The sequence below is a fragment of the Coffea eugenioides genome, chromosome 2 (assembly GCF_003713205.1).
Source record: "Coffea eugenioides isolate CCC68of chromosome 2, Ceug_1.0, whole genome shotgun sequence".
Taxonomy (NCBI): Eukaryota; Viridiplantae; Streptophyta; class Magnoliopsida; order Gentianales; family Rubiaceae; genus Coffea; species Coffea eugenioides.
In genome coordinates, this window is record NC_040036.1 from 3,143,438 (window position 1) to 3,159,339 (window position 15,902).

Consider the following 15,902-nt stretch of genomic DNA (forward strand, 5'->3'; position numbering starts at 1 on the left):
GATATTCACCTCTAACTACACCTGGCCGGTTACAGGAACACTCAATTTTCTGAAACCAAAGGATTTGAAGCATTAGTTCCTGATCAGCGTACGTGTGGCTTTTGTTCACGGTTTTCTTTTGCAGTTATTATTTTTTGGGCTACAAACACCTAACGAAGTAATTCCCGTTGCTAAATGTGTTACCTCACAGAAAGAAACTTGAACGCTTGTTAACAAAGTTCAGGGTTTGGAAGCTTTATACCCTATTAACAACTTTTAAGGTTTGGAAGCTTTACAATGTTCTAAAATTGCGAGGTTTCTGACTATTTCACTTGTTTCTTTTCAAATTTTAAAAATTATACTAACCTCTCTTGAGATTTATTGTCTAGTAATATTTAGGTCCAACCAACAATTAAAAAGTAATATTAGAAGAGAGAAAATAATATAATTCTACCATTACTCCTCATCTAATAAATTGTTTAATTAATCTAATACCAATTCAAACATTAAAGAAAACACTAAAATTTGTTGTTTACCAATAGGGATTAAATCACATATGACATAAAAAATAACATATCATTCTATTACTTAATGTAAGATCTAAATTGCTCTTTTCAGTTACAAACCCATTATCAAACATGATCAATAACAAATAATCAAATAAAATTTTAACCAAAATATTACAAGGAGCGAATTTTAATACCATCAAAATCTTAACAACTAACTTTTAATATGTTGACAAGAATATTTATAATGTTAAAGTTTGTTCTCTGTAATATTTTGATTGCAAATTTTTTGATTATTTGTTATTGATCATGCTTGACAATGGATATGTAACTAAAACGAGTAATTTGGATCATGTATTAAGTGAAAAATAGAGTAATTTTTTGATGTTACATGTTATTTGATCCCTAATGATAAACAGCAAATTTTAGTGCTTTTCTTTAAAGTGTGGATTGGTATTAAATTAATTAAATAATGTAGTAGGTGATGGACAACGATGGAATCATATTATCTTCTCTTTCTTAATATTATTTTTTTAATTATAGATTAGGTCTAAATGTTACAAGATTATTGACCTCAAAGGAAGTTGGTGTAATTTACAACATCTGAAGGAATGCTAGTGAAATAGTCAGAAACCTCAAGCGAGGTTTCTGAAATTATCCCTTCTAAAATTAATGATCCATATGATCATATCTGATTCTCATGAATTGCATCCATTCCTCCTTGACTGCATTCCTATCATTATTATTGTTTAATAAGTTTGAAGAATGATTCCATTTATTTTCTCTTTGAAAATAGTTTGAAAAAAAAAATAAAGTAAAAGCATCAATAACTTTTTGTTTCCTATATTTTTTTCCTTTTCTTGCATCCCAAAATATAATTATTTTTGGCTAACATGATCCCAGATAGCTAATGTATTATGTTATGATTTTACTTGTTAGATAAAAATAATATTTTATAATATTTCCTAATTTTATTAATTTTTTGTGATAGTATATGTATATATATATAGAGAGAGAGAGAGAGAGAAATTCCACAGTCCTTTTATTGTATACACACAGACATGTATGAATATTGAAATTTTGTAGCATTATTGTATAATTTATTTTTTATATATTAAAAAAATTAAAATTTGTGGGGCTTACGCCCGTATTTCGGGGCTTTTAACACCTTTGCTTTTTAAAGCATTTAGCCAACCTCTGTACAAGAATATTGGCGAAGAAGAGCAGCTAGCAGTCAAATTATTCTTTGCCCAACTTTTGTTTTAACCCTTCTTTCGATGATATTAGGAGCCTCCTCCTTTTTATTTAAAAAATCTTAGATGAGTGTATTAAATAATGAGAATTTTCAATTTGGAAGTGTAAACTTGAAATGCATAACAATAATAATATAATGTCTTTGGCAGATCACATTCTTAACTTTGGTGGCAAAGACATGAGATAAAAGCAGTTTTTTTGTTTTTTGTTTTTTGAGTAAATAAGACTTTTTAAAGTTCATAACACAAAAAAAAAAATATTTATACTTCTCGAAGGGCACAATGAGATTACATTCGTACTTAAAACTGCTTTACTAATTATATAACATAAATTATGTCTACACTCTAAAATAATTCTCTGACACTTGATCACATTCATTGCTTCACGTAATCAAATGCTAGAATAGGAGCTTCTTTATTTTATTTATGTCCAGAAAGCATTTCCCGGGCTGTAAACACAAACTACAACTCAAATCCCACGTGTATTTGATTTCACATTTTACCAAAATAATAATAATAAAAAAAAGGATATGATTTCGGCCAGTAGATACATATTTGTCATGTTTATTGGCGCGAAATCATGGTACAATGCATCATAAACTTAAGTGCGCTTAACATTTAGAGTTAGTAAAATTGGCCGAGCAAACAATTTTTTAACATTTGCACCCATTGACTCATGACTTCTTGGAAACTGGAGATTTTTTCCCCCCAAAAAAAAAAAAAATCCTGTCAAACAATTTTTTTTATTATAAAAAAGTCCTGTCAAATGGGCTGATGCTAAGCAACTAGCCCACCGCCATTTCTTGCTTGGGGTAAGAATCTAGTTGGTTGATTTCACTTGCAGACCGTGTCAACGGGGAGGTGTCCATTTGGTCTTTGTAAACGAGCATGGGCTTTGTTGGATCAAAAAAAGCCTCACGCTTCCTACAACGGCTGCTACGTTTGTCCGCCCGCCCAATAATCATTTCTGATTACAACTTCCAAAAATCACGTAATGTTAAATAAAACAAAATAAAGGCTGTAAAACAGCATCTAATGGTGTTTATGCATTATTAAGCACTTACATTTTGAATTTCTAACATTTTTTAAAGCAATCTTAGAATGAAAAATAAAGAGATAAATGTTACAATTTCATATAATATAGCATACCAAATACAAAGCATATTATAACCATCAATAAAACAAATGCTAGCTATTTCAAGAAAAAAAAAAAGTCATGTGCACATAAATAATATAGGAACGGAATTTTTCTTCCCCTAGAATCCGATAGTTTAATTTATTACTACCTCTCCTACAATTACCGCTACTAATAGTCCACTTGAAACAGAAATTGTCAATTTAGACTCTTTTTATGAATACCTGGCCATCAAGTATGGACCCCATGATCCCTTCAAAGATGAATAGTATTTTTTTTTTATTTTTTTTTTATCAGAGTTAAATAGTTTAGTTTTTTTTTTTTAACGTAGAGCATTCTTGGGCCATGGCAGGTGTCATATACTAAAGCTGATTTATTATACGTCTTGAGATTTGAAGCAATTGAATAATTTAAGTGACCCCCTCTACCCTAGTAGTAGTAGGTCGGAGGAGTTGAGAAAGGGAGGAATTGAAAAATATTTTATATTTGAGTTCTCTCTTCTAGGTTTCACCTGAATTCAGGTTTTCAGAAAATGATGATGCACCAGTTGTTTCGCGAAACAAATCCAAAAACACCACAACTTCTTAATTCTCCCATTAATTACAGTTACAGAAGAAGATGGAAAACTTTGGATCACATATCACAATAACGAAAAGATCCAAGAAGAAGAACATTTTTTTTCTCTTCTTTATACTCCAACAAACAAGGAAGGATTTAATACTAATATACAATCCAAATAGGACTTTCATTTTGGGATTTGAACTTCACGTTGATATTTTCGTTAGCAAGGATATATGCTACGTACTTGATTCTCACTCTTGATTGCGAGCCTTGGTCAACATTTCTTGGTTTCACGGCTCAAATTAATATCTAGCCTTTAAGCAGGAGTAGGACCTCTAGCCTAGCACTTACCTTTGATGTTGGAAAATGAAGTGCGTGATTAAGAAAATAATTTGAAGGATCTTCTTACATCCGATGATTCTGCGTCTTGACTCGTACCATGATTGATTACCGTCCCCCGCTTTTGGTAGGTTTCCTTTCATTGGTAAGTTGTTGAAATTCATAATGGAGAAGTCTGTCTGACATAGAGCTCCGTGTGATTTGGACGGTGGTGGTTTGTACGTGACTTCCCCTCAGAAGACACAAGTACAGTGGGGTTCATTGGTAGTTCGGTTGGTCCTCATCGTCATAGCCCTCCTGACTGAGACTGTCTATGCTCCCAGTTCTTGGCCATGACTACTGCCCAGCTCGTATGGAGAGTACTCTCTGACTCTGGGTAGGGAAGCGACATTTTTCAATTCTCTTCTCCGACTTCATCCCTACCGCACAAACCTCTCGCTTCCCTCCCTCCGGCTGGCATCTTGTGCTAGCCTGCTGGGTTTGGTCCCCTCTCGTCCTCTGGCCCAGCGGGATATGGTCACCTAATTAACTTTTATTTCTTCTGTTTTTTTTTTTTTTCCAAGCAAGAAAAGGGTGGGATTTTAGAGACGGGAAAGAAATAAGTGGGTTAGAATCCAGAATCTCTAATTCTTGAAATCTCAACCTTAATCATTAAATCAAACTGCGTCAAGTACCAATAAACAAGTGTACTCCATTCCGATTCTGCATCTGCTTCTTGCATTCAATCAACTCGATCAGTCCAAATTATATTACTCCAATTATATTACAGTGCCAGAGGTAAGGTGCAAATTTAACCTTTTGAGTATGGTCTTAGGAGAGGCGCCATCTCCGTCAAAAGCGCCCCCAGCAGCATTGGATTGTCAAAACCAATTTATCTGTGGGTATAGAAGCTTAAGACTAACCGGAGCTGGTTTATTTACGTGATAAGTACATCAAAAATGGCATTCTTTATTGATCACAACGACTCTGGAATATTTGACATTTTTATTTTCCTCCCATGTCGCACGTCTCCGGGCATGGCTTTTCTGGTTTCTGGTTTTATATGTTGAAACTTAAGGTACGTACATGGGACTATTCATTCATTCTGTAAACCTCCTTTTAAGAAATAATAATCGATCAAAATTGTTTGCAAATCACAAGGATGTGATGTAGGTCATCACTAGTTATGAAATGAAGTGAGGTCACTCCAAATAAATCTCTAGTGTATCCGAAAATTAGCCAGAAAAGCATCAAATATTGACTAGTTAATTTTAAGCTGAGAGGTTCTCTCTCATTCCTTCCGGCGTTTCTCAGATGCAAAATCTATCATCATGTGTACCTTTATTTAGGTGGTAAATTAACTGCAGTCTTGATCCTCCTCCCTTTCCTACCCACAAAAAAAAAAAAAAAAAGCAACTTTAGTGGGTTGCTGCTACAACGCAACTATACTCATTATGGACGGTACCAAAATAACAAAATACTGGTAACTTATTTTGTCAACAACAGTAATGAAGTGCTGCCGCTGCGTCCTCATGTGTGATGATGTACCGCCTTTCTCAGGTTATATTCTATCTTGATCAAAGAATTCAAGATGAAATCATCTGCCTATGTCACTATCGCTGTCCAGAAATCAAGGCCTGTTATTGCGTTGCGTCAAGAGGAGAATAAAAACATTTGAAAAAGTTTAGTGGTCCCCGATCTGACCAAATTCTACCTAATTGGGTATAAGCTCTTTTAGGCTGCAATCGTCAATCATACTAGGCTGCTCGCGAGTAGGTCGGTTAAAAACTCGATTCGGACTACAGTTGATCAAGTTTGAATCGAGTTCGAGTAGTTCGATGGGTCTAACAAGTCGAGTTCTAATATCCAATAGCAAGACTCGAAGTCTCGTCGAGCCTTATCGAGTTTTTAATTTTAATTCTTTAGTATATTATTATTATGAAATTACCCTTCTACTCACATGAATGGTTGAATTTATGAAATATTTCAAGTCATATGAAAAATTTAAGGGCAATAATGTCTTTTCGCCCAAAAATTGCCAAGAAAAATGAAATCCCCAAATCTCCCTGACTCGAGTTCAATAAGGCTTACATTGACTTGAGTCCCGTACGAGTCGAACTCGAATTCTATAAATAATGCATCGAACTCGAACTTCAATAATGCTACTCGTTCGAGTTCGAGTATCTTTCCTATATACCGAATCGAGCTCGAGTATGACGATATTTAAACTCGACTCGACTCAATTACATCCGTGAGTTCTTTGAGTTGAGAGTCGCCTTACCCTGCGTTACAAGTTCAAGTAATACGAATGCTTCAATATGGAAACATCAATCAAAGAGAGGACAAGAAGGGAGATAGGCGAGGGAACAAGTCCAAATCCTACCCCATCCCCCACGGGATTTTCATGTTTACTTGCATTCACAAACAATAATCAAAGGTGTCCAAATCTTTGTGTCTAATACGAAGGCTGCAGTCAAATTATGCGCCCAAAGTCTGGGATTCACCGATTCACACTTACAAGTTGAGTTCTGTCAATTTCAAATCGATTTATACAAGTTTTACTCTATTTAGTGTAAATTCGCACAGTTTTAATGCGGCCATAAATTTTACATCAATCTATTTATATGAGTTGATCAACTCAAATTTACAATCAAAGTGTAGATACTTATTTTGTAAGAATTGCATCAATCGGTTTGAACTGAATAAAACTCAACTTGTGAGGTTTCATTTCCCATAGTTGGCTATTTTGAGACCCAAAGGGCTCTCCATTCTCCAATCATATTATTTTCTGGTTTACCACTATATTATCCGCAATTATTTTGGTCAAAGACACGATTATTAGTTCATTGCATGCAAGTAAACTAAATTGTTACTATTTTCTGATAAGAAGAAGAAGTAGAAGAAGAAGAACTAATTCAAAATTTCAAATGCACATCTGCTTCACCAAAAGACGGAAAGACAGCTTCTGAACAATCACCCTTGTCCAAATTCAAGCTGTTTTGAGCCGACAGCCCCTGTGGAACTATTTATGGAGCTGAATTAAAATTGAAATGGAAAAGAATGATCTATCAAGTGGGATTCTGCTCTGGCGTATAACATGTTCATATACTAATACATTGTCCTTATGCTTTGAAAAATAGTTGAATGATTTTTGGCTAGTATGCTATGTTCCATATACCAACTTGAGTTGAATTTGGAAAAAAAAAAAAAAAAAACAAAAGTAAAGAATGGTAATATGTTCTATAATAAAGTTTTAACTTTGTCAACATTTGTAGAGTGGCTTTCAAACAGGTACGAAGTTTGTTTAATCGTTAGATTCAATGGTCTCATCCTGATTTTATATCTCAAACATAGACTTCACAGAGCCCAGTTGTTTTCAAGTTTTCCACCAGCATGCTTCAAAAAAAAAAAAAAGTTTTCCACCAGCAGTATAAATGCTACGAATTCAAAAACTACTTAATGGTACACAAGCATGATACGCAGACAAGTTGGGCGCAACGGATCTTCTGTCCCACAGCCTGTGCCACTCTCTGTGCCACTTTTTATTATATTGCTTTTTCTCCTACATAAACATCATGTTTTAATTCTTTTTTGTTTCCTTATGATTCAATAACTATTAATTAAGTAAAAAATAAATACAACAACCTCAAAAAAGTAATATATAATAGAAAATTTAAAAATACAGCAGAAAATTCATAAAAAATCTCATTTTTTATGCATTTTGATTTTTTTTGAGTTTGTTAAATTTTGTGTATTACTCAATTAATAGTTATTGGATCTTAAGGAAACAAAAATGAATTAAAACATAATGTTTATGAAGGAGAAATAGCAATATAATAAAAAGTAAGACAGAAAAAGAATTAAAACATAATATTTATGAAGGAGAAATAGCAATATAATAAAAGGTAAGACAGAGAGTGGCACAGGGTGTGAGACAGAAGATCCGTTGCACAAATCGGGCCTGACACTAATATATCATTTTTTTTGTTAAAAATTTTCGAACTTAGTAGCTTTGTTGCATTTCTCCCATAATCCTTATCCCCGTTTTCTCCCATAATCCTTATCCTTATCCTTATCCCGTAAAAAAAAAATTATCCCCGTTTTCCGTGATCTAATTATCGCGGAGAAAAACATTATTATTATTACTATAGTCTATAGGCTTATTTAAATACTACTTACTTACTAATGTATGCTTTCCCCTTCTTAATCCATCCACTCGGGTAAGAAGTCCGATTTTGAATTAACAAAATGACCGTTATTTAGAGATCCATATTCCAAGGGGGGTAGCACATTGCCTCTTACTTGTAGGACATTTTTGAATAAGAAATATGTTATGCGCATGACTTCATTTCGTCAATCTTTAAATTTTATTTCCCCATGTCATGCCTGTTAATTGCACTACCTAATAATGGCCTTATAGTTTTTCCTCATTTAGTTAAAGACCCTTTTTCTTTTTTCCTCCATTATTAGATTTACTCTTTTTTTAATGAAATGCATTTTCTACCAACCGTGATTTTTAAGTTATGTTTGAAGTCGGTAAAAAGAGAGAGGACCAGATTAAAAAAAATGGAGGGAAGACGTGGTTCTGGATTTAAGTTACTTATCTCGTGTTTGGGGTATGGTCAATAAGATATGATATTTTTACGAGTTTTGTGTTTGGATTGCAATTTTCTGAAGTATTTGAAGAAATTGTACTGTAGCGATTTGATATATGTAAGGTAAAAAAATGATGAAAAATTTTTTCACAGAAAACATAGGAATTTTTTTAATGAAAAATTCCTTTCCAAACAAGTATTTCTGCTAAACTTGTACCGACTCTTTAAAGCATAGTTATTAAACCCGGCCCGGCTCGGCGGTTCGACCGGTCAACCCGGTGAACCGGACATTGAGCCGGGCCGGTTAGCTAATTGGATCGTTTTGACAACTAAACCGTTGATTGTTCAACGGACCGGCGGTTCAACCGGTCAAACCCGGAGAACCGTCCGGTTTTATAGGAAACCGGGTTTGCATGTTAAAAATGTTTGGAGGAAAGATGCTGGAATGAAGTTTCAAACCAACGACCTCTTGTATTGAAGGAAATGCAACAACCGCTGCACCAATTATGAAATGAATTTAAAAAATAACATATCACATAATTCATTCTAAAGGCAAATATCGTTCCTAATAATTCTTTGCATTTAAAATTCATAAATAAACTAGATAATTATATTTAGATAAAATTTTATTCTTGAAATTTGATGGATTACTAATTGCATTTAGGTTTTGTTAATTCTTATAAGAATTAATGATTCTATAATAAATTAGACTAATTGAGCATTTACTATGACATAATTTATTATAGTTTTAACCATATCAAAAATTATGAAACAGAATATTTAAATATATTTCGTGACCCACCGGTTGAACCACTCACCCACTGGTTGAACCAGTAACCCGTTCACCCATCTCTTTCGCCGGGTTCCCCTCCGGGCCGGGTTTAATAACTATGCTTTAAAGAGCTTTTCCCTATCAGTAGATTTCATTCTTTTATTAATGAAATGTCTTTTCTTGCATTTATTAATTTTCGGGTAGAAATGAAACGTCTTTTCTACCACGTCTGATTGCAAGAGTACATGTCTTAACTCCGAGTATTTATTTTAAATTTCTATATAAATTTTTATATTAGTGTACAAAAATGACTTCATGCACTTAGCTAAATATCGGAAAATTACAAAAATGACATCATGTTGGCTTGGTTTGAATTGTAACGCTCACAGGTCCATGGTGGTTTTAAACGAGGAAGGACGAGGAGGAGGATGGGGAAGAGAAATGAAATGAAGACGTCATGATGAGAAAAAAAAACCGAATATTGCAGAGATCCCCAACTAACCACCCATCACTATATGGTAAGTAGTGCTACTACTGCTGCTACAAGTAGGTATAGTAGCAGTAGTATTTAAAGGAAAGAGCAGTGGAGCCTTTCCTGCATCGTCCGCCGAGCTCAGAGAGAGAGAGGGGCAAAAAACTAATAGTAGTAAAAAGGGGACTGGCTGGTCATATCTATCTATCGTCATCCCTTGCATTTGTATTCCCGAGAATTCAGAGAGAGAGAGAGAGAGAGCTGGTTCCCTGCCGCGGTCCTTGGTCCCGGTAACGCTTGGGAGTTAGTACTGGTGAGATGATATACTAACAACTGTTAGTGTTAGTCTGTTGGATCGACAGGTGGTCAGTCAGACTCCATTCCCAGAGAGTTTGCAGAACCACATAAGGCAATAACAGGTTGAATCCTCTTCTTCTTCTTGTTTGTTTTTTTTTTTGGTAATAACAGGTTGAATCCTTATTCATAGTCCAAACTTCGTTTTCATCCTGTGTGTGCATGGCCAAGCTATATGCATCTTGGATCCACATTCCTGGCTTCCTCAGCAGTCGATTTAATTTGATTTAATTTACATTCTTTTTTTTTTTTCTAATGTACAGGTTTTTATCCAATCCGTGAAGTGCGAATAGTCAAGTCGTTAAGACTATCAGTTTATTCCGTGTCTTGTGTCGTTTTCATTCTCATTTTCTGAACTTGGTCGGAAGCTTTTCCCAGCTTCCTTCTTTGTCTCCGTACAAAAAAGCTAGTCCAAGAAAAGGAAAAGTTGGGGAGGGGAGAGAGATCTGCGGTCATGGGCAAAGAATGGCTGTCCTGGGGTGGAGGTCACAGGAGTAAATCCTCCAGAAAAGGAAAATCATCGGGAGGAGGAGGAAGCGGAGCTGAAAGAGAAGCCCCCACGGGATGCATGTGTGCTGTACTTCAACTCTTTGATTTGCATCATCTTCCGCTTGCTTCTTTCAGGCCTGCCCCTTTCTTGCAAGACGAACCAACGATCTGCGGAGGTCCTCCCTCTGCTGGTTCTCCATCCTTGTTTGCATAAGCACTTGTTTCAGAGGAATTATTCGTATCGTTTTAACCTGTTATCGCCAACCTGCAGGGCTAGAAGCACCAAGAAACAGCTTAGAGTTGGAGGAGCCTTCCAAGGACAAGGAAGCTGCAAGTTCATTGGCATCCTCCATGAAGCGACAAGAAAATTTGAACATCCCGGTAGACATGATACTAATTAATGCTTTTCCGTTACACTATATTTTATCCTGCTAGTTGTGAATACTTAAATATGTAGCATTAAAATGAGAGAGAGATAATGAAGTAAAACGGCATGTTTTATAGTACTATTAGTAATTTTTTTGGGTGTGTGTGTAACTAAAGAAGTTGATAATGTTAATTATTATGTTGGATAATTGGATATATAGATATAGTAGTAGTTGGATAATTGGATATTTGATGCATGGCACATCTCTACGATGACGGGATTTTGGAAATCCAGGTGAACATTCAAATTAGGACAAGTTGTGAAAGCAAATCATCGCCAAGAGTCTCAATTTCAAAAGCAAGGACGGATGATTTATTATCCGATTGCAGCAGCAGCTCCCCTGGGGCCAAAACTCCAACTCTGGTTGCTAGACTAATGGGCCTGGATCAACTTCCTGAGAGTTCTTCTAATGCTGCCTCAACTCTAAATTCTCTAACAAGCTCCCACATGCATCCTCAAGCACAAAGTCAGAGAAGGGAACAATCCCTCGTCTACAGACGACGTTCATGCAGTGCCAACAACAGCAGCAGAAGTTTTCCGGAGAATGACTTCACCGCGGGTACTCTTTCTCTGCCTGAGACACCTAGAATATCGTCAGCAAGGAGGTCAGATGCGGAACACAGGCTATCCCTTCAAATCAGCAACAAAGAGAACATTATGGGCGAGGAGCTTGAATTCTCAGCTTACACAGCAAGGAAATTGGCCCGGAGGATATCAGAGTCCAGACGAGAAGATGAAAATTGCAGAAGGAGCGGTCATTATGCCAGGCAGATTGTGAAGCAAGTGAAGGACAGGGTAAGCAGAAAAGTAGGGCTCGACATAACCAACAGAGTCATGAGCAGGGTGGAGCAGCCAAGGGATGATGACGAACACGTTGTTCTCCTCAAACCCAACAAACCATTTAATAATAACAACAAGGTGGCCTTAACAAGAGCACTAGTTGGCGATGATTCTAGCCAAGTCAAGCAATCAACACCATCTTGCTCTCCTAGGCTCTCGGAATATTATTATTATTATCCCAAGAACAAGCCCCCAGTTGTCAATAGCACTCAGTCTGCGCAACATTCTCCAAGGCTCTCCCCGTTGTCCAAGCCAATTCCTCAAGTTGCTCCGAGTCTACAAGAGCATTTACCAAATCACCAACAAAACTCCCCAGCAGTCAAAAAATGCAAGAAGGATGCCATTGCCAGCCAGAAATACACCTCCCGTCTGAAAAAGCCTCTGCAAGTTTCCGATGGCATTAGGAACAAAAAAGAAGAGCCATTCGTTCGTTCAGCGACCGCAAACAAAGGAAACGTCGCAGACAAGAAATGCAAGAAGACTCCACTTTCCCATGACCTTCTCAACTGCAGTACTGCGGCCCCAACCCTCTTACCTGTCAAGAAAGACATCCCTTTTCCAGCAACCAAATTAGTACGTGATAAACAGGTAAAAAATAAATAATTAATTACTGCCACAATAAAACCATCTTTGACGTTCTTCTTCTGCTTTAGTTCTCAGTACATATATTTTCTTTTTCTTTTTTTTTTTTAGTTTAAACTTTTGGAGGTCTTCTTACTAAGTTTTAGTTTGTCGACTTGCGTCATGGGGGCCAAAAAATTAAAAATTAAAAAAAAAAAAAAAAAAAAAGCCACAGGCACCTGATGCTGAAACGTGGAAAAGGCGCAAACAAAAATTATCTAGTTGTTCGAGCCAGTCGTACGACAAGCAGGAGCAGCAGGAGAAAGAGGCGACGCACATACTCACCGCCATTACTCAAGAAAACATCCAAGATGACAGATGTCGTCGCAACGGAAGTTCTACCATCTTAACCTCCACCTCCCCCGGTATCGGTGATAAAGCAGAAGCATCCGTAGCGGAATATCAGTGCTACATCCAAAGAATACTAAAGCGTACGGGTATAGACAAAAGTACCCCAGTGGCCCTGGCCAAATGGTACTCCCCGTCTCGCCCTCTGGACCCTTCCATCTTTCACTACATCGAACTTTTTCACCCCACCACATTAACCGCCCCTGTTTCCACCTCCACAAGCCCTTCCAACTTGACCTTGAGGTCCAACAGAAGGCTGGTTTTCCAATTGGTGGACGAGCTGCTAGCAGAAATTCTCAAGCCCTATCTATGCATGAAGCCAAGCTGCCACCTGCGGCCGCGTGGTCAAATGTACGGGTCAGAGTTGATTGACACGTTGTGCTCCAGAATCAACAAGTTTCCTTCGGCTAACTGTCAGGTTCTAGAAGACATAGATGCACTGGTGGACGCGGATTTCCGGCTGGGAAGAGAATCATTTGAAGGAGAAGAAGGAGAGGAGATAGTATCGGAGATTGAACGTGGCATCCTGGAGTCGCTGGTGCATGAAACGGCAATGGAGGCGGCGGCGGCGGCGGCGGCTTACGGCTAGTCGGTTGGTTGGAGGGAGGGACCACCTGAGCTGAGCTGAGCTGAGAGCTGAGAAGTGGGAAGGGGCACGTCCGTAGGGAACAGTGGCGGGTGAGAGACCGAATAAGAGCAAGGTCTGACGGAGGTCACATGGTCCCTTCACGTGAGCAGATGCCATTATTGGCTGATTTTGGGGTCCCATTCCCATAACCTCATCTCCTGTTGGATTCGGATTCGGATTCGGATTCGGGGGACGGACTTGTAATTGTAAATTGTATAATGAGTTCAAAATGAAACTAAGGGCTTGTAGTTGTAGGCCCAAGCTCCGCTCCCGCTCGCTCAGAACCTTACTTAGTCCAGTGATATTTTTTTCTATTAATCACTACTGATAGACGATGATGTCTCTGAAGTACTCCGAATAATAAATCATCGTACGAGTACTTCTTCTTCTTCTTCTACGCCACCATTGGAAAAAGAACACCTGTGTCACGTCACTCTTTTAAAGCTTTCCAGGGGGCGTTATAAAAGGGAATCTCAATGATTTGATTCCCAGTTCTGGAAACTAGTGCCAACGAGACGAGACAAATGGATGGATGCAAGCCAGTAATTTCGGTGGAAATAATACAGCAGAATGCAGACGGGACGGTTAGTGTTGAATTAAAGACCAGAAATTAAACCTCCGGATGTTTTTAATGAAAAGAAAACCAACAAAAACTAAGGTAGCTTGTGCTTCTTTTCCCTTGCTAACTTGATACAGAGTAAAGGATCGAGGAGGAAAAACGAAGTGGAATAGCAACTTTAAGGTTGTCTGGTATCATCTGGGTAATAATAATATATCCCCACTACTCGATTCTTAATTCAAAACCAACAGATTCACAGACCAAAAACTGTAAACACAGGGCCCCCCACAACTCAGTTCGCATTTCTTACCCGATATTGTATTAATCAATCATGTATCATGTATGTGACCGTGAAGTGATGCACTCACCATACACTTAATTGTCTCCCCATTTATCCTTTCTTCCGAATCCGGTCGTTATTTGCTTCGGAATGCACCAGTTTTCCCTCTTATAAGTAGAGCATAACTAACACTGCAGTACATATATACCCACGGTACGGTGTACATGGGCCGTGCGACGCTGTACGTACATCCTACAGTGGCAAAAGAGAGGAATGATCAAAAGAATATTTAATTATTAGGAAGGAAAGAACCATATAGTCTCTTGTCCCAATAACAGAGAAATGTGGTCGGGTGACGAAGGCTGCGCGTCAAAGCAGCGGCACAAAAGAGTAGGGTATTTGTATTTCTTTCAAGGTGGTAATGGTAATGTATCCCTGAGACTGAACGCCGCTAACCTGAGACAGCTGCTGCGTCACCGTGCTTCGGGGGTTTAATTGAGGAAAGTTTCATGCTTTTCTTCAGCACCACCAGTTTTGATCAGTCGTTTGTTTTTCAAACGAGTCCTCTTCGAAGACTGTGCAGTCCACTTGTTTTGTTGTGTTATGCTCGCCAAGATGGCAAAAGATGTGAGAGGTACTTACTTGGCAATTTTTCCAAGGCACTAACTATTGCTAGTAGTACTCACGCATTTTTACAAGTTATGCAATGCTTTGAAAATCGGATCTGGTCATTAGGTTCGAGCTACGAATCAGCTACGCTTTTGATTTAGTTCGATTATTAATTCAAAAAATCAATTGAATCGGCTCAAGAATTGGTTGAATTTTAAAAATTGAAAGGTTCAATTGATTTTCAATAATTTTTATTTCTTAAAACAAATATAATAGTTTTCTTCAAAATTTTTAATATTAAAATAAATAAAAATAATAATTCAACCTTTCAATCGTAGCTGAACCAATCGAACAGTGAACCGAAAGCTTTTTCAATTGGAGTTCAAAAACATTAATTGGTTACTAAAGCCCCAAATGTACGCTAGCTGGTAAATATCTATGCCTCGTTTTGTATTAAATTGATAAACTAATAATATAGGATACAGGGTAAACTTTTTTTTTTTTCTATCTTGGATTAGTTGCTAGATGAAATTTCTTATAGACGATATCTACTTTCAAATTTACCAGTCATATACTAATAGAGTGTGTCCAAAATGGGTCCTTCTGATGCTATTGCTGAATAAGATGCAAATGTCGATCACAAGCAATCAATGTGGATCAGTCATATCAACACGAAGAAAAATCAGTCACGTTGTTTTGGCTCATGATAATTTGAGGAAAGAGAGAGACGGGTAGTAGGAGTAGGAGTAGAGTTCGATGATTGGTCGAACTAGCTTCATCACTTTGAATGATGTCGGGTACTTGCTTGGCAGTAGACTAGTGGCACTCCACAAAACTTTGATGCCGGTTCAGACTGGAGAAAAGTGAGTAGCGCTTTAAAGTTTAAAGCGCTTACACCTTTTCATTCAGCAATAATGGAAATTTTAAACCGCTATTTTTTTTATTTTTTTTTTACGAAACGATAAGATTTTCCATTGACTAAAAGGAGTATACAGGTGCGAGTAAAGGCTCGAGAAACTTTACAATTAGTGCTCAATTGCACTGAGGAAAGAGACGTTCCTCATCCAAAAAAATGCCTAAGACATATGAACTTAACCTTTTACATCTTAATAAATTTCCTTCACTAGCCAGCTCAAAAGAGCACATGCGAAACATA

General features: G+C 37.2%; 1 protein-coding gene across 1 annotated transcript; it reads left to right on the plus strand.

The window, feature by feature from the left end:
• Nucleotides 1-9,919: 9,919 nt before the first annotated feature.
• LOC113762940 lies at nucleotides 9,920-13,715 on the plus strand. The gene is made up of 5 exons (XM_027306589.1): nucleotides 9,920-10,010; nucleotides 10,209-10,610; nucleotides 10,706-10,815; nucleotides 11,096-12,289; nucleotides 12,492-13,715. Exons 2-5 carry the CDS (start codon nucleotides 10,400-10,402, stop codon nucleotides 13,257-13,259), a joined length of 2,283 nt encoding a protein of 760 aa, XP_027162390.1. The 5' UTR covers nucleotides 9,920-10,010; nucleotides 10,209-10,399; the 3' UTR covers nucleotides 13,260-13,715.
• Nucleotides 13,716-15,902: the final 2,187 nt, after the last annotated feature.